This window comes from Carassius auratus, chromosome 9 (genome assembly GCF_003368295.1).
Source record: "Carassius auratus strain Wakin chromosome 9, ASM336829v1, whole genome shotgun sequence".
Classification (NCBI taxonomy): Eukaryota; Metazoa; Chordata; class Actinopteri; order Cypriniformes; family Cyprinidae; genus Carassius; species Carassius auratus.
The window spans coordinates 9,889,888-9,908,202 of NC_039251.1; the positions used below are offsets into that span (position 1 = coordinate 9,889,888).

Here is an 18,315-nt window from a genome sequence, read left to right on the forward strand (position 1 = left end):
TGTGCATTTGAGCAGAACAGTAGTTGTGACTGTTAAGTTCAAGTTTAAGAGAAAAAAGTGAAATGTATTGCACAGTTAGTTTAGTTCCTCACAGAGGCTGAATTAGAAAACAAGTCTGATTACAGTAGACATTTTTGTCCTAGACAAAGACACACTTGCACAGAAAACCTTAGTCTCCCACAAATCTTTTCAACTGCTGCAAACATCCAATAAGACCTGCATCACATACTTGAATACATCCCAATAGATTCATTACATTGCAGTAATATGTACCAGACGGATATCACAATAAGCTGTATGCCCTTTGTGGATTCGGACAGTGGAAGATCTCAACCACTGCAAACGTGGAATCTGGACTCAAACGCACGAGCAGATTCTCTGCAGCTTTAAAGTCCAGAAGCAATCGAGTCTGGAAGGGCTTTACAGACCGAAGCAGAGAGAGGTGCTGGGCCGTTCTCAGTGCAGAGCTTTAACCAGTGTTCATTGTGACTATTTCACAGGATTTACTTCTTCACCTGCCGAAGGAAACAAAACAGTGATATTGATTGATAAGATTGTTCCAAAACCCAGTGAACTGCCTTCCTATTGCCTTCTATTGAGAGTAAAATTACACAGCCCACACAAATATTGGATAAAATGCTGAATATTTTCCAAGTGACTTTTTTCCCCCAAAAAGAACTATTACTTTAGCACCAAATCAGCATATTAGAGCATGTGACACTGAGGACTGAAGTAATGGTGCTAAAAATTCAGCTTTGCCATCACAGGAATAAATTGCATTTTAAAACATATTAAACCAGAAAACAGTCTTTTAAACTGTACTAATGTGTCACAATATTATGTTTTTACTGTGTTGTAATCAAATAAATGCAGATTTGGTAAGCATAAGAGACTCATTTCAAAAAGTTCAAAACAGTTCTGTGTTTAGCATTATGTGGTCCATCAAAACCAACCTCCATTCTCCGTTATGATTCTTACACAGGGGGCTTCCTGGCTGGGAGAGGAGATCTATGTGGTGACACAGCAGCCAGAAGCTCGTTCACAATCTCCTGCCTGATTTCATGTGCAATACTTTCTTTAATCTGTGGGAAGATGAGTAAGAAATGATGTTAGACTGCATTAAAGGCAGGAAATCAAACCTAAATCAAACCTAAAATGCTGCATAGAGACTCAAATATGTTTATTTACAAAAACGTTTGGCGACACCCTACTACTAATCCATCAAAAAAGTAGGTTACATTTTATTTTAAGGTGTCCTTGTTGTGTGATTATACATTTAAAAGTACTGAGTAATATTTCCTAACTACATGTACTCACTACTGTATACGGTTAGGTCTGAGATTAGGATTTGGCTTAGGGTTACGTGCATGCAATAATGCATAATTAGTTGCTATTATAACAGTAATTACATGTAACAAGGAAACCTTAAAATTAAGTGTTACCAAAAAGTATTTTCTGTATTATAAGTCTTCGTTAAGCATATTTGTGCCGAATGAGAGTGGTACAAAAGCTAGTTTTGCATGAAATAAATTAATTTAGTCTTGGCTTGCTACTAGAAGAATACAGTTAAACTGCTATCATACTGCTGAAAAAGTTAAGTTACAACTTACAGACCAACACTGTTTGGGAATAGGCATCTATAAACATCCCATACAACAACATCATAATTTATGTTAAACAATTTGAACAGTTCTTTCTATATGTAATCCAAAGAACTGGCAGTGTTGTGCAGTGTCAAAAACATATTGACACACAGATGAGGAACAACAGGTCTTGCCAGGCTGTTCCGTCACTCCACAGGACATGAAATTACCCAGGCGACTACAAGGATCCAATTCAGTCCAAGTTTCCCTTAGACCGTCATGACAGTCTAGTAAATTTGCATAAACTGATGCATGATATTTCATGAGAAACTCTGTCAATCATCACAAACACCACCAAAATCCATTAGTGCTACAAAGAACTCGCTCAAACGGTGCCAAAGACACAGTTAAATATGCTTTTTCCGCTTTCTTTTCAGATGGAGAAGGAAACACATGTGGCTTTTTTGTTTTCAGGATTGAAATAGCGTTAATTTCTAGATACTTTGGCAGAATCTAACAGTATAAGTCTCTCTTTGGAAGTTTATTTCACAAATCAAACCATTAATCACAAATTAGCATTTATATCTCTCAATTCAGACTTTTTCCTCACTGAATTGAGTGTTTATATCTCAAAAATCAAACCTTGCATCACAAATTAGTGTTTATATCTCACAATTCTGTCTTTACTTCATAGAACAGAGTGTTGACGTTTCGCAGTTCAGGTCATTCTTCACCGAACTGAGTGTTTATATCTCACAAAACAAAACTTTCCTCTCGGAATTGAGTGTTATGTCTCACAATTCAGGCGTCTCTTCTCAGTATGCCAAGATAATATCCCACAACTCTTCACTTTTTTATCAGAATTGTGAGATACAAACTCAGAACTGTAGAAAAAGTCAGAACTGTGAGATAAAACGTCTTCTCTTCTTTAAAAAAAAAAATTTGGAGCCAATAAGACCATCCCATTCTAATTGGTCAGTTGTTGCATTTAGCTGTCAGATATTTTTTATATTAGCTGAAGGCAATGCTGTATTTTAGTCTTCATATCAGGGTAACTGTATTAGTTCTCTCACCTCCTGTATGAGATGTTGCAGGTCACCATTCCCTCCACCTCTACTCCTCCATTCAGTGGGAGTGCACACATCTGTCGTCCTGCTCCTGCGACCATCCAGTGACATCTCGTCCTCATCTCTGTTCAACTCCAATGAAGTAGGTGTCACGCTCTCCTCCATCCTCTCTGGAGAAACGGGCCGAGCAACCTCCATTCCAGGCCGTGGAGGGACGGTGGGGGTGAGATTAAGGGTGGCCCGATAAACGCTGCCTCTCTGCGGGGAAGAAAAGCAAGACTCGAGCGTCTGGTTGAGTCTTCCAGGGCTGGACGCCCTCGATGAGCGGCCAGAACTGGGTGTGACATCATCATATCCCAGTTCAGACTGAAGGTACAATTGCTCCTTCAGGAGGTCCGACACCTGTGCATTCACATACAAGAATTTATAATGGATGAGAGGAAACAGTAGAATAAGGCATGCAGATGATATTTGATACAGGACTCTAGAACATGAGAATAATCCCCTCACCGGCTCCATGGCCCGCAGTGCTGAAGAATTAGACAGGCTGTCCATGCTGGGACCTCTGTGCATGCCCTGCGAGACACATATCTGTCACTGAAGGTTCAAAAACATCAACACTGCCAATCAAAAGATTGAAGTCTGTAAAATTGTTATTGTTTTTGAAGGAAGTCTCTTATGCTCTCCAAGGCTAAGTTTACTTAAAAAAATATAGTAATAATGTGAAATATTACTACAGTTAAAAATCCAAGTACATTTTAAAATATAATTTATTCTTGTGACACAAAACTGAATTTTCAGTATCATTACTACAGTCTTCAGTATCACAAGATTCTCCGGAAATCATTCTAATATGCTTATTCGCTGCAAAAAAAAAAAAAAAAAAAAAATATATATTACTGACCACAAAACATCTAAAGTGTACTCTTCAACGGACTAGGTTTCACATTTCATGCTGTGCTAAGTGGGTGACCAAAATTGTGTATCACACCAACGGTGTATAACAGTGATAGTTATTTTTGCTGTAAATGTAACTAGATGTTACACAATCACAATGAAATGTCTGTTTATGGTTATTCTAAATATATCAGGTTTACTGAAATACACATTGGAATTCACATTTAGACTCGTCTGTACTTCCAATCCTGAGAGGTTATAAGAAAACTGAGGAAAAAATGTTTTGTTCTATTACCTTCTAACAGATGAAATACTCTAGGGTGCATATTAGTTAAAGCAGAATAGGTCTAAGTTATGCTATTACATCATAATTACAGTATTTATTCATTCTTATGTGGCAGTTGAGGTTACATGCACTGACCATGTGTTGTCGGTAGAGGTTGCTGTGCTGCGAGCTGCTGCGCATCTGTTCATTCAGGGACAGCAGACGATCTTCCAACTGCAGCTCCAAGTCCTGCAGCTCCTGCCTGACTGCAGTCCGCAGTGATTGAAGTTGTTCTGCATCCCGCCTGCAACGCCACACACACAAATAAAAGACATTCAAGCATTCAAGTTTCTCACACTTTGGTTTGGCGAACAGTCAGTAAATACTTAAGTTGCTATTCGAGCAGGCAGTGATCATATGAATTAAAGCTTGATACAGAAAAGCAATATTATAACACTGTGATCATCCAGTAGCAAACTGACGGCTTTTATTTATTTTTCAACACTGAAAAATCATTAGTATGCGTTAAAATGTCCACCTACTTCAACTACCACTTCATTTGGATCTCATTTAAACTTACATTATATTAAGTTATTAAGTTGAATTCCATATAACTTAATTTTTTGTTAAAGTAATAAGAAAAGCATTTTTTTTACAGTGTATTTATGTTTTGTTCACACATTTTAGAGCAATTTGTTATACAATTGATCAAGTGATTGTATATTTATTCAGTGCTACAGGAAATTAAAAACATAATATTGTGAAATAGTGAAATAGATGTTTTTTTATTTTATTAAGTTGTTAAATATAACACATTACTGTGACGGCACAGCTAAATTTTCAGCATTATTACTCCAGTCTTCAGTGTCACATGATTGTCCTGCAGGAATCATTCTGATATGCTGATAAATCATTAGTAACACTTAAAATATCAGCTTAAAAACTTGGCTGAAGGCGAATCAAGTATGTGATCATTAATCCATGGAATGTGTAACTATATCTGTGTTTTGGTTTATATGCGAGTACTGTTTGTTACATTTTGTTTGTTTTTATGTGTTTTGATAGTATTGTCTATATTGTCTGTATTGCTCCTTTTTTTCTTTTATTATTATTGTTTTTTGTAATTATTATTGTCCCTTGCCCAGGGACCACAGAAGTAAATTAGCTTTACAGCTAACTCTGGTACAGGGCTTGAACTCTGCACGGTCCCTGTCAAATAAACTAATAAAAAAAAAAAAGTATTTATGATTTGTTTACACATTTAAGGGTTCTTTGTTTAATGATTAATTTATAACTATACCCAGCTTATAGGCACGTAGTGCAACAGGAAATTAATACAGTATTTAGATTTTCTTTAGACATTAGAACCGTGGTGCAAATATATACATGTTTTTTATTTTTAAGGATTAAGTCTATTATTTATGTGATTTAAAAAAAAAATAGCAACAAAACGGAAATTTTAAATATCTACTTTACAATATTTACAGTACAAAACACATGTCATATTATATTTTTTCGTAATTGTTTTGTGGTCCTCAGACCCACAATAAGAACTGTTTTTTTGGCTTTCTAGACCATAAAATCATATGGTGTCTGCGATTTGGGCAAAAGGAGCCAGAGGGTTAAGCTTTTGCCCTTTATGGCTTTGTGATTTGGGGACCTATGAGTTCCTCACCTCTCGTCTGGGCTAAGATGCTGGAAGACCATTGACTGCTGTCTAATGAGAGCCAGCTCCAGATCCATCATCTGAGTCCGGAAGACATTCAGACTCCTGCGCCGCATCTGGAGCTCCTGCAGCACAAAGCAAATCAGCAGGGACAAAAACAATGAGTTAAAGACTACTCTTGCACAAGCTATGAGCATCTCGATTTCAGTAGAGGCTTCTAGTGATGCAACACAGGTTTCCTGAAAAAAAAAACTAGCATGTGACTGCTTCATCTTTGGGAAATGATGTACCTCATAAAGCAGTTGGACAGAGCGTGGTGTACTGATCCTGTCAGTGGGTGTGTGTCCTCCGTGCACAGATGAGCTCTGCCAACAAAACCACAGATGGTTTATGACTTATGAGTCACACAGGAAAAGCATGTCTAAACTGAGCCCAGGATAATGCAGAATGCTGAGTCTGCTGATTATTTGCATTTCGGGTGGGATTCGCAAGAAACCGGAACATACTTCCTTGTTCTGCTTTATGCAGATATATTACCGTGCAAAACAAAACAGTTATTACAGGTCAGAGGCTTACCAGACACGTATATGTATATGTATGCATGTATACACAGGGGTTAAATTGGGATTTGTTATGCCTGGGGGCTTTATAGTTTGCAGTTTTTTTGGAATGCACATGTGTATGCAAAGCCTACAAATTGAATTAACAAGCAATTAACAATTACACTGTAATTATATTGTAACAATTAACAATTCTATCAATTGACAAACTTGAAAACAAAAAACAAAACAAAAAAACAAAAGGAGGCAGGCAGTGGTGTATGATATCACATCTAGTCTTATTGTAAATATACAGTGAGGAAAATTGCAGTAGTCAAGACGAGCTGACTGATGTTATCAAGTACACTGCTGTTTGCAGAATTACCGAACTTGCGTCATCCGTCAGTGGGAGTTCACATTTAACCCCTGTGTATATATATACTTTGTATATGTGTGTGTATCATATGTATAAGTATATATGGCAGATTTTTAATATTACTTATAATATTATATTTAATTATAATTTTTATACATTGTAATTCAGCAACGATGCATTAAATTGAAAAAAGTAACAGTTAAGACTTATAACATAGATACAAATGACTTCTGATTTCCATTTAAACTATACAGTATGCTTTTTTTTTTTTTTTAATCAAACAATCTTGACAAAAATATATTTGCACAATTATTAAGCAGCACAACAGTTTAATGGCACGAAATACTATAAACACAAAATCCTTTGATGATTTCCTGTTTTTATTTTGAAATTATTTGTTCATTTATAAATAATAAGAATAAATGTAACTGTAGATATGTAATAACAGCATTATCAGCATAGGCATAAGCATTATCAGCATAATAACAGCATAAGTCGTGGCCTAGTGTTTAGAGAGTTTGACTCCTAACCCTAGGGTTGTGGGTTCGAATCTCGGGCCGACAATAACACAACTTAGGTTCCCTTGAGCAAGGCATTGAACCCCCAACTGCTCCCCGGGCGCCGCAGCATAAATGGCTCCCCACTGCTCCGGGTGTATGTGTGTGTGTGTGTGTGTGTTCACTGTTCTGTGTGTGTGCACTTCGGATGGGTTAAATGCAGAGCACGAATTCTGAGTATGGGTCACCATACTTGGCTGAATGTCACATCACTTATTATTATTATCATTATTGTTAACACTATTATTATTATTATCATCAATAATAATAAAATACAACCAAAAGTGCTGACTTTGCTTATCATATTAAAATAAATACTAAGTTGCAACACTGCTTGGTAATCATAAACATCTAAATTCCACTTCACTAGCAACATCACTTTAGAAGTTATTTCTCGTCTCGACTTGTTTGGGACACACCCCACTCTATGTTTCGCAATCACTGTTATGTGTAAATAACAAAACAGTTCAGCCCATGCAAATATATCTTCTGTGTTATAGCAAAAACCAGCTAACCTATTCCTACCGTCAAATAGTGTATACTGTCATTCCACTCAGCTTTTATCACAAACTATTACTAATAAGAGCATGTCAGGCACAGCCTTATTAATAACCACATTTACCACAGATTAAGATTGTTTAGAGAATCATGAAATCAGTTCATGTAATACATAAGTATACAAAGAATTTTGGCAATTCTTACCTGACCAAGATTCTGCATTGTCCCACGAATGTCATGCAGGACCCTCCTGAGCTGCATCTCTGTGCTGCCCATTGCAGGTGCTGGGGCAGGTGGTGTCTCAAATGAGTAAGGGAAGGGGGGAGATGGATAATATGGATGACTGTAGGCGGCGCCAGAGTGATGAGGATAACAATTGAAGCCCAGACTGTAGGGGGCGCTGTGGGATTGCGCGAGAGGGACGTGAGGTTGATACAGGTTGCCCTGCATGTTCAACGAGGGGCCGTAGGGAGCTCCCTGAGGAACGTGATAAGGTGAGTAGAACGGGCTGTAAGGCACACTGTGAGGATGAGCATAATGCATACTGTGCTGGGGTGTAAATGGCGCCCCCTGTGGTGGAGTAAATGTATTGCTCTGAAGAGGTTGAGGATGAGGTGAGCTCTGTGGTTGTGGGAAGGGATTGTGGTGGGGAAGTCTGGTAGGGTATGAGGAGTTGGAGGCCACTCCTTGATGTGGAGAGTAGAAGGCCCCATGAGGAGGAAGGTGGCCCGGACCTGTAAATTGACTAAGGTTTGGGACGCTACTTGTGCTCCAGTTTGGACCTTCTCCCAAGGGCTTCTGAAGCCAGTCTGCAGGGACACTATAAAGCGAGCTGGAAGAGCGAGTCAGATGCTGGGGTACATTGAGAAGGTGTGGTGGTGTTTCCCTGCCTGTCTTTAAACCACCTGCTGGAGCAGGATTTAAGAGAACTGATTGGCCACCATCATGATCCACTTCATCTTCTTCCATAATGGAATCCCCTTCTTCTCGGTCACTGCGATTCTCTCCATCGTAGCGGTACGAGTATGAGGGTGGGGTACAATGCTTGACCGAACCCTTTCCGAGTTGGATTCGCATGGAGGTGACCACTCGAGCTGGGCTGAGCGGAGGTGTTGGGAGGGAGCTAGATCTCCTTAAAGGATTCCTCTCCAAGCTTTCCCTCAGCAAGTTCCTGTCCCTCACCCATACTCGGCCGGGACGTTCCTCGTCCACAGAGGATGACCTTTGATGGGCTGTTTGGAGGGCCATTTGTCTTCTTTGAGTTGTAGGGTGGCATTGCTTAAGATCCGAAGACTCTGGAAGATCTGAAGACTCTGGTCCGGAGGATGGATGTAAATCCTCAGAGTCGAGATCTATGCCTAAATCAGGCTGGGATAGGTTGCCTTCATGAGCTACATCCAAGATGGAATCTGTTGCAGGATCTACCATCGTACTCAAATCCACTTCTGGAGAGTCTCCGGTGGGTTTTTGTGCTGTGGTGAAATTGCATTCAACTATGGAAGCCCTATCAGAGTCAGGAGAAAGGGGTGGTCCATTGGTGCTAATATTGTCAGAGTCTGAACTGGGAATCTGGAGACTGGTGATCTCAGGGACTTCTCGGTTGGCTCTACTCTGGCTAAATGTCCCTTTGTTGGACTGAGGATGGGCTTCCTCACACTGTAACCTCTCAAAGTTGGGGTACTCCAATGATATGGGTGTTCTGACTTCTCCTGCATGTGATGTCACTGTGTTTTCGCTGTCACAGCTATCTGAGCTTTCCTGTACCTAAAAAAATTCAAGAGAGAAGTTTCACTTCCATTATCCATGAGGGACTGGTTCTTAGAAACGTTGGTGTTGAAAGAACACAGCAATTTATTTTTGCCCTCATTTATGTTTTGTAAATTCCCCTATGAACACACATGCCACAATTTTAAGCTCTGGTACATCTTAATTCATAATTTCAAAAACATTTCTTAAGATTCAGAGGGAGATACCAAGATTTCAGAGATACCAAATACTGGGTTAGACCATGACAATGTCCACTACTTACTACATATTCATATTCCTATGAAAAAAATGGATATTCCTATAGAACTTATTGAAGTCAATATTCTCAATGTTTGTATAAATAGTAATCTGAAAGCATGTTCATAAATTACTAGACAATATTAATGAGGTTGGGAACATCCCAACAACATGTACTTTAAACCAATAAGTATAATAAGCATTTGCATATACATTTTATTCTGTATCTTTTATAACATAGCAAGCACAAATTTGGTTTATCTACATTTAATGAAATTTGAGATTTCTTTGGCAAATATATTCAGAAAAACACACTTGATTACATTTAATTTAAATGGAGGCACTGCTAATTTATTTTATTATTATTCATAAAAGTTGTATTTGCATAAATAATAAATTAATGCATTAATAATGATTTTTTTATTATTATTAAAAATAGTAATAATTTTTTCTACTATAAAATATTTGTAAAAAATATATCAAACTTTTACATTATTTTAAGTTTCATACTTTTTGATGTCAGTGCAAGCTGAATTCAAACAAAGTTGTTTTTTTTTTGTTTTTTTTTTACTGGGCTCAAGGAGAATGACAATCTTAGTATTCATAGGCTGTAGAGAGCCCAGATGGTTATGCCCACACTCACGTACCTTCAGGTGATTACCCGAACCGTCTGTGGATGGGTCCTCAGCAAACCCGCTGCTGTCAGACTGCTGGCTGGCAGTCCTCAATAACCTCTCTGTAGGGAGACCAAAACTGAGAGTGACTGACTGATTTCCCAGCAGTCCAAGACTTCTCAAAATTCAACCCTGTTATTATAATTCATGCTTATGAGTTTTAAGGCTTAGATCTCATTATTTAGGTTCAGTCTGCCACCTGTTTTTGTTTTCATATCACTGTTTTAGTGTAATTCCATAACCTACTTTGAGGAATGTCTGAACACAGATAGATATAGCTTTGGTTGCTTAAGACCGATCATAATAATGGCTCTACTATTTTATGTTGAAATCTTCATAATGACACACATGCTATTGATAAAACTTGAAGCCAGAATTCTACGTACTTGAATAGTGAACATCTACTGAATTCTACCACACGAGGGCAGACTTGATCCAAACTTAATCTAAAACACATATTACAGTCTCCTTCAGCTCTTTAGGGCTGGGCATGATAAAACACATCACAGTTATGTCTAGTGTTTAAATAAGACATGTCTTCCTCTGCATTCTTGGAAAAAAAAGTGCCTGTGTTTTTCTTTAGGGAAAGGAAACCGGATTTGATCACATGGTCATTATGTTCTCAAGAGGAATGAGTCTGAAAACATTTTTAAAACTCAATAAAAAAAAATACAAAAACACACAAGCCTTATATAGCAATCCAATTCTCACAGATGTTGTAAACAATACCATAGCCAAACAAACAACAAGCTAACAAAATAAAAAGCAAACTATTTTACATGATATTTGTTTTGATTTAAAAAGGCATATACTTTTAGACACTATTACAAATTTGGTTTCCTGGTAGCATGACTGATAACCGCAGTGGGTACACACTTACCGCTGCCAGCTCGAGACATGCCACCAGGACCAGGAAGAGCTTCATCCTCATTACTCTGCAACTGCAAAGAAATCGATTATTACCAGTCTGACAGATCACACTTGACACTTGAACATTACACCAGTTTTAGATACTCAAACTATGCAACTCATGAGCCATCCTTTAGAAAATGCACTATGAACAGAGGCCAGCATATAAAATGAGCTGATAAAAGTACTGAGTGGTTGGACAAACGGATAGTCACACCCCAGACTCACACTATAGGTCGAGCCAGTGTTACGGTCTCATACCCTGACAGGATGCTCAGACAAATAGAGCTATAACAGACAAAGTTACAGTGTAACAAGTGGTTTACTTATAATTTTCTTAGCTTTTTAAAGGGATAACTCAACCAAAATTTTAAAGTGTAATTATTTACTCACCCTCATGTTGGTCCAAACCTATAGTTTATGACCTACTGACTTGCTTCTACAGAGCACAAAAAAAAAAAAAAAAAAAAAAAAAAAAAAAAAAATACTTTGAGTTCACTGGAGTCCCCTGACTGTGTTTAAGTGTGTAAAAATGACACATCAAAATATTATCATTTGTGCTCCACAGAGCACATGAAAATATGTCATACAGGTTTATAATGATATGAGGGTGAGTAAATGATTAACTTTTTTGAAACTTGATACACTACAAAAAAAAAGAAAAAGAAAAAAAAAAGACATTAACTGAACACTGATATAAAAAATTCTATTTATCATGACTATTATTATTTTCTAATAGTAAATTACAATTATTATTTTTGAGTTTTCAATTCTTTAAAATATATTAATATAATATAATATAATATAATATAATATAATATAATATAATATAATATAATATAATATAATATAATTTAAGCTTCCTTCTAAAAAATACTACTAATAAATAAATAAGTACCAATATTGATATACACATTTTTTTATAATATAATATGAGTAAAAAAAAAAGAAATTAACTGAACACTGATATTAAAAAATATATTTATCATGACTATTATTATTTTCTAATAGTAAATTGCAATTATTATTTTTGAGTTTTCAATTCTTTAAAATATATTAATCTAATCTAATCTAATCTAATATAATATAATATAATATAATATAATATAATATAATATAATATAATATAATATAATATAATATAATATAATATAATTTAAGCTTCCTTCTAAAAAATACTACTAATAAATTAATAAATAAGTACCAATATTGATATACAAATATTTGTATAATATAATATGAGTAGCACAGGGGTTAAAAAAATCCCTCTGATCATATTTTTATTGAAACCGTCGAATCGCATCACAAATCATACCGAAGTGAGTGCTGGAGTGATCTTTCTGAATCATGGACAGAATCAGGTCAGATGATTCACTCGCTCAACTGAAGTGCATAATATAATATCAAACTCAAAATTAGTAAATAACTTTGAATTCGTTCAAATAGCTAAAATAGCAGAAAATGATATGAGGAAACGTTTTATTGTCAGAAACTGCTCACTTGTACATTTTGGAGGCCATGGTGTTGGCCACTGATAAACTTGCAGCAAGCCGGACTTGAGTATCACTGATGAACACTGTCTGCTATCAGGATCAGGATCCAGTAGCATGCTTTAACATTATCAAAGGCAAAACCATAATCCCCAGAACATCCTCCCTACTTATTTTTAGCTTGCAGTGTCATGACCCTCCGCTGTTTTTACAACAAAAAAAACTTTGGGAGAAGTTTGGAGATGATTGTCAGCGTGAGAACTGGACAAGGACAAGCAGGGAGGATTGTTCTGTTAAAGTGGAAGCAAGAGAGAACCGTACCTCCTCCATTTCAAACGAGTCTCTGGGCTGGCTGAGCAGGTGGGCTATGTGTGGGTTGGGCAACAGGTTGGACGCTTCTTTATCTGGGGTGGAAGTGATGGTCTCCTGGCTCTCAGGTTTCTTGAAGTCACTCTCGTCGGACACCCGACTGATGTTCACCTGGACGGGGGAATGTGGCATGTGTTTATCCAGAGCTGGTGTCTCAGTGGAGTGGTCACCATTCATTAACGTAGAGTCCTTGAGCAAAGGTTCTGGGAGGTCTCCATTGACTGAAGCCTCTGAGATACTTTGCTGGGCCTCTTCAGTCACTGTGGCCAGAGATGAATCTTTTTTCCTAAAGCCTTTCTGCTGTGGTTTGTGCTCGGTATCCATGAGTCCGGCCCGTGCGTCAGAGATTGCACCTTCTGTGTTGTCAGAGTCAGGCGCTGAAAGCTGTTTGGCTGCTCCTTCCATGGCAGAGGCCAACAGGTTCTGTTTCGTAATGTTCCGTTTTAGGATCTTGGCTACATTTAGAGCGGAATTATTCCTTTTTAATGGAGTGGGGGGTTTAGTCTCCATGTCGCAACTGCCGATTTTCTCCATGGGTCTTCCAGACACTTGGGAGTAGATCTCAGAGAAGACGTTTGCCACCGTGGCCAGAACTTCTGTTTGACGGAACCGACCTACAGAAAAAGAAGGAGAGCTTTAGAACAGACCATTTCCTGCCGGTTTCCAAATGCAACTTTTATTTACTCTTCAATTAAAAATTTAAGAAATTCAAACGAAAAAAAAAAAAAAAACACTAGAGAAACGGTCAATTTTAAACAGTGCTTCCTGCAATTACTATGGCAATTAAAAAAAGTAATATTTAAAAAACTTAATGTAATACAATTTACAATTTATTATATTCTATTATATTGTTGTTTTTGTTAAAATTTTAATATAATATAATATAATATATTCTAAACATTATGTATTCTAAAGCTCTAAACAAACAATAATTTATTATTAATTTAATATTATAAATTATATAATATAATATAATATAATATAATATAATATAATATAATATAATATAATATAATAATATTCTTAATTGGAAAGAACTTCAACAAATAGATAAACAAACAAACAAATAAATGATAACTGACAAATAAAATAATTTCTGAAATGGATTCCATAGGAATCAGATTTGGCTCAGTCAGATTCAAAATGAGTCAAGAACCGTTTCTGTTTAGGGTCTTGTCATATATACCGTTGCTCTAAAAATTTTGGCGAACAAAATCGAGTCACTACAATCATAATCCGTGCAATTTGGAATATTCTAAAAATTCAGGGCTTCCGGTTGCAAAACCCCCCCCCAAAAAACAAAAAAAAGGATCCAGTACAAAACACGATGGTGTTCAAGTCCTGTACAAGACTTGATGGTTTTTATCAACATCAAGCTCATCATTTGTTCCGTCAGACATAAAGGTAAGGGATTTGACAATACTGCAGGCATGTGTTGGAATGATAACAAGTGATAAAAAGCCAGTGATGTGTGCTGTTCAGAAATCAATAGTCTTCATTTATCTCCTACAATGCAGTCAGCGTTCAGGAACTGCATGCAGGACTTAAGCCAGAAAAAGAAAAGAGGAACAGAGCACATGGCTTTCTGTAAGAGAGGGACAAGCACGTCCGATTCGAGATCTCAGCCCCCACAGACGAGTATTTGGGGAGGAGGAAGCAAGTCTTATGTAAGAAAAGTCAACAAGACATGGGAGAACAAATCCACTGAACACTTCACTGTAATGTGAATAAACATTCACATACACTTCTTGGTCGGAATGTCTGCCTAGTGGTTATTAGCATAAACTGTTGGTCTTAAGTGAATGTAAACAAGCAGCAGCAAACAATAAATAAAAATAATAAAGTCAGTAGTAAGCTTATAGACCTGTTGCTGATTGTAATGTTATTTGTTTCTTAACACTTTAAATTGTCCTTATTACAGTGTAATTATACATTTAAGTACAAAGTAATATTATTTGACTACATGGTTAGGGTTAGGATGAGGGTTACTTGCACGCAATTGGATAATTAATTTTTATTATAATAGAAAGTAGATGTAACGTGCAAGAAGAACACCTTAAAATAAAGTGTTACCATTTGCTCTATTGCTCATAATTTGTTTCCTTGTTAATTTTTTAATAATTAACTTAAATAATTGCTTTACAGTAATTACTTTTAATTTGTAACTTATTAACTTATTATTGCTGTAATAATTACTTACTGTAAGTACTAATATAATGTACTATGTAATGATTACTTGCGTCAATATTTATTTAAATTAATTTACGAGTGACAAATTGTTTTATACACACACACACACACACACACGAACACACACACACACACACACACACACATATATATATAGACTTTATACATTTTTATTAATTAGTTTTAGTTTTTCAACTAGTACCTAAAGTTAAACAAAATTAAAATAATACATGTTACCTTGAACACTGGCTGGAATAAAAATAGTTTACGTTTTTTTTTTTGTTTGTTTGTTTGTTTTTTTAATTATGAAATATGTTTTAATTTCAGTTAACTATAATAACATACATATAAATAAAAATACAAAGACAGAGAGACAGATGGATAGATAGCTAGACAGATAGCTAGACAGACACTGAGACAGACTGACCGATTTTTAAGTTAGACGTAAGTTTTTATGGCTCTTTTCTTGGTTTGGAATGACATAAGGGTGAGTAAATTATAACTGGCATATTAATGATATTGAAATTTACATTTTGTCCCAACAGTTAAATGTCAGGCTAGTTAAAATCAGCAGAATGTGCACAAGCTTTAACTAAAACTAAGCTGCAAAACAATCCTGAAGCAAAAAGCAGTGCACTCCCAATCAAACAGGCCGTATTACAGACTTCACACATCCCTACCCTCACCCAGGCTCTTCCTGTTCCGCTGCTTTGTCTTGGCTCAGTGAGAATTATGCAAATGTAGGCCAATTCACAAGCTGGCACAGAGCTGGCACACAGGCCGAATCCTGATGTGAGCGAATGGCAGAATCAGCTCTGCTTGACACTTTCTCTCTCTGTTGCCGTCTGTCTCTCCCTCTCGTTTCTGTGCCTATGGAGGACAATGGCTTCATTGTGTGCTGCTTCTTTTGAGCTGAGTCTGTACAGCACTCTTAGTTGATCAGAGAGTGTTGGAAGGCCCAAAGCTCAGCGTTTGCTTAAAGATACGTAGTTATTGATAAATGAGCACAAAGCATTTTGCAATGTGATCTTAAAATTAAAACCACTTCTCTTTTAGGCACCACAACTTCCTTCATCTCTTGCCTGGCTGTCTTTGTCTTTCTTCTTTATGGTTAGATACATGCATCCAGTTGCACAAGACTGTCTAGTGAGAATCTCTTTCAAAATGCTGTTCTCAAAGATCGCTCCACATAGCTCTGTCTATATACTGACGAAAATTTGAACCGCTGAAGAAGAGGTGGATTAATTTGTGGATTAATTTGCGCATCACAGAGCGTCACTCCCGGAAAATCAAAAATGGGCAAAAAGGCGGGAGCTGGCTGCTGAAACCACGCCCACCTAACTCAAAGGTGGTGACAGCAGCGGCAATTTTTGGGTATGAGCCAAAGCGCATAATTTCCGTGTCTTCCCCTTTAAATGCAAATGAGCTGGTGCAACTTTATATTTTTAGTTAAAGTCTGACTAGTTTTTATGTTTTTTTATTTAATTTTATTTCAAATATCTATGAAGTTATACATTTTAATGTCTTAGTTTAATATTACTAATATTTCATGTTAGATAAAACATTTTGAATATTTAAATATTTATTAAACTATTAACATTTTGAAGAATGACTTTAAGATAACATGAACAATTAAATAATTGATTATTTTAAATTTGTAATACCAGTAATTGATACAAATGAAAAAAATAAAAATAAATACTGGTCAAAAGGTATATATATATATATATATATATATATATATATATATATATATATAACATCGATAATTTTGATTGCATGTCAGAAATATACATTTAATTAAACACTAACAGACTAGAAGCAAACAAAATACAATGAAGATTTGTGAAACATTACAGAGATTATATAGGAAATTATAATAGATTATTATAGGAGACTATAATAGGAAACCCGGAATGGAGATATCGGAGAATGTTTTGAATGTGAGCCAAAAAAGAAAGTAATTTCAAAATGTAGACAAACGTATTAACTTATTTGGACAGAAGATTTCTATGACAAACATTTGTTATTTGAAATAACACGCACAATAGGACTGAGAACGTGCATTAAGAAAGTAAACTTTGTGTTGATTTAAAAGTTGTCCAGTTGCCTGGTTACAATGTTTTTTCTTTGCACCATGGCTAGCGAAAAACGAAACTATGATGTAATTATTATTTTTCAAATACAAAAAGCAGGGGACAATCAGAAATGACTAATTGCTGTAAATGCTACACCCCTTCTTGAAACATGTAATATTTACTTTCATGCTTCCATTAATTTTGAACGTGCACAGGCACGGTGGCTGAAGTACTATCAGATGCCATGAATTGTGTTGAGCACAGCACGGTCTACTTACTTGTCAGGGCATAGTTTGGGTTCTCCAGCTCCATGCGCTGAATCTGGGCTCCCAGGTAAACTTTGATATCAATGCCCTTGGCGCCAGAAGAGGAGTTGAAGAAACGAGAAGGGATTTTTGAGGCGATGTCAGGCTCCTCACGCCCAAAGCCGAGGTTGTACAAGATCTGCTCTGGATCCTCCTCATACAGGTCCAGAAGTTCTGACACGCTGAAGGAAAAACAACAAATATTAAAGACATACACCTTCATCTACATGCAAACAGACAATCGATGTTTGCCAAAGCAATTCATAAGTCGCTGCATACAGAAGATCGTCAGATAAACTTTACCATGTGACTTACCAAGTACATTTTAAATGAAAAAAAGTACTCAAAAGTCAGCTAATATTTATAATAATATTTTGATATCAATATTGATAGATATTAATTTAAGAGGTACATCGTGCAATTTTCTGCACCATTAACAGTATCAGAAAGAATTACAATTTGTTTGTGAAAATTTAATAAAATAAAACTAAATAAACAAGTTACAGATCAAGGCCAGAAAAAAAAAAATACTTAAGCGACAAAATATCAAACAAAATGATTTCATGAAATAAAGGCAAAAAATATTATGTTCGAAATTATAAATCAGAAATGAGGGCAAAAAGTGAAATCACTAATGGCTCAGGAATGTGAAGTTTTGAGAAGACCTCTAGCAGTGTTTGTTTGCAGATGTCACTTGGAAATATATTATTTGTATTATTATTTTACAATATTTTATTATAATTGGTATTATCCAGCTAACCGATATGGGCATCAGATTTCCTACAAATATCTAGAGTGCAGTATATCAGCATAATTCTGATATAATAAGTTAATACTCAATAGCACTG

At 36.2% G+C, this 18,315-nt stretch overlaps 1 protein-coding gene across 3 annotated transcripts in view; it reads right to left on the minus strand.

Moving 5' to 3' along the window:
• LOC113108317 (sperm-specific antigen 2 homolog) overlaps positions 1 to 18,315 on the minus strand; it is a 48,575-nt gene continuing 30,260 nt past the window's right edge. For all 3 annotated transcript variants that reach the window (XM_026271280.1, XM_026271281.1, XM_026271282.1), the window contains 12 exons: positions 17,441 to 17,649; positions 12,847 to 13,508; positions 11,007 to 11,067; positions 10,100 to 10,188; positions 7,653 to 9,212; positions 5,769 to 5,843; positions 5,488 to 5,603; positions 3,969 to 4,116; positions 3,161 to 3,226; positions 2,657 to 3,052; positions 954 to 1,082; positions 1 to 515 (listed from right to left, as the gene is read on the minus strand). In XM_026271280.1, the coding sequence (XP_026127065.1) occupies positions 975 to 1,082; positions 2,657 to 3,052; positions 3,161 to 3,226; positions 3,969 to 4,116; positions 5,488 to 5,603; positions 5,769 to 5,843; positions 7,653 to 9,212; positions 10,100 to 10,188; positions 11,007 to 11,067; positions 12,847 to 13,508; positions 17,441 to 17,649 (3,490 nt within the window). In that variant the 3' untranslated portion in view covers positions 1 to 515; positions 954 to 974. The remainder of the gene's footprint in view (positions 516 to 953; positions 1,083 to 2,656; positions 3,053 to 3,160; positions 3,227 to 3,968; positions 4,117 to 5,487; positions 5,604 to 5,768; positions 5,844 to 7,652; positions 9,213 to 10,099; positions 10,189 to 11,006; positions 11,068 to 12,846; positions 13,509 to 17,440; positions 17,650 to 18,315) is intronic.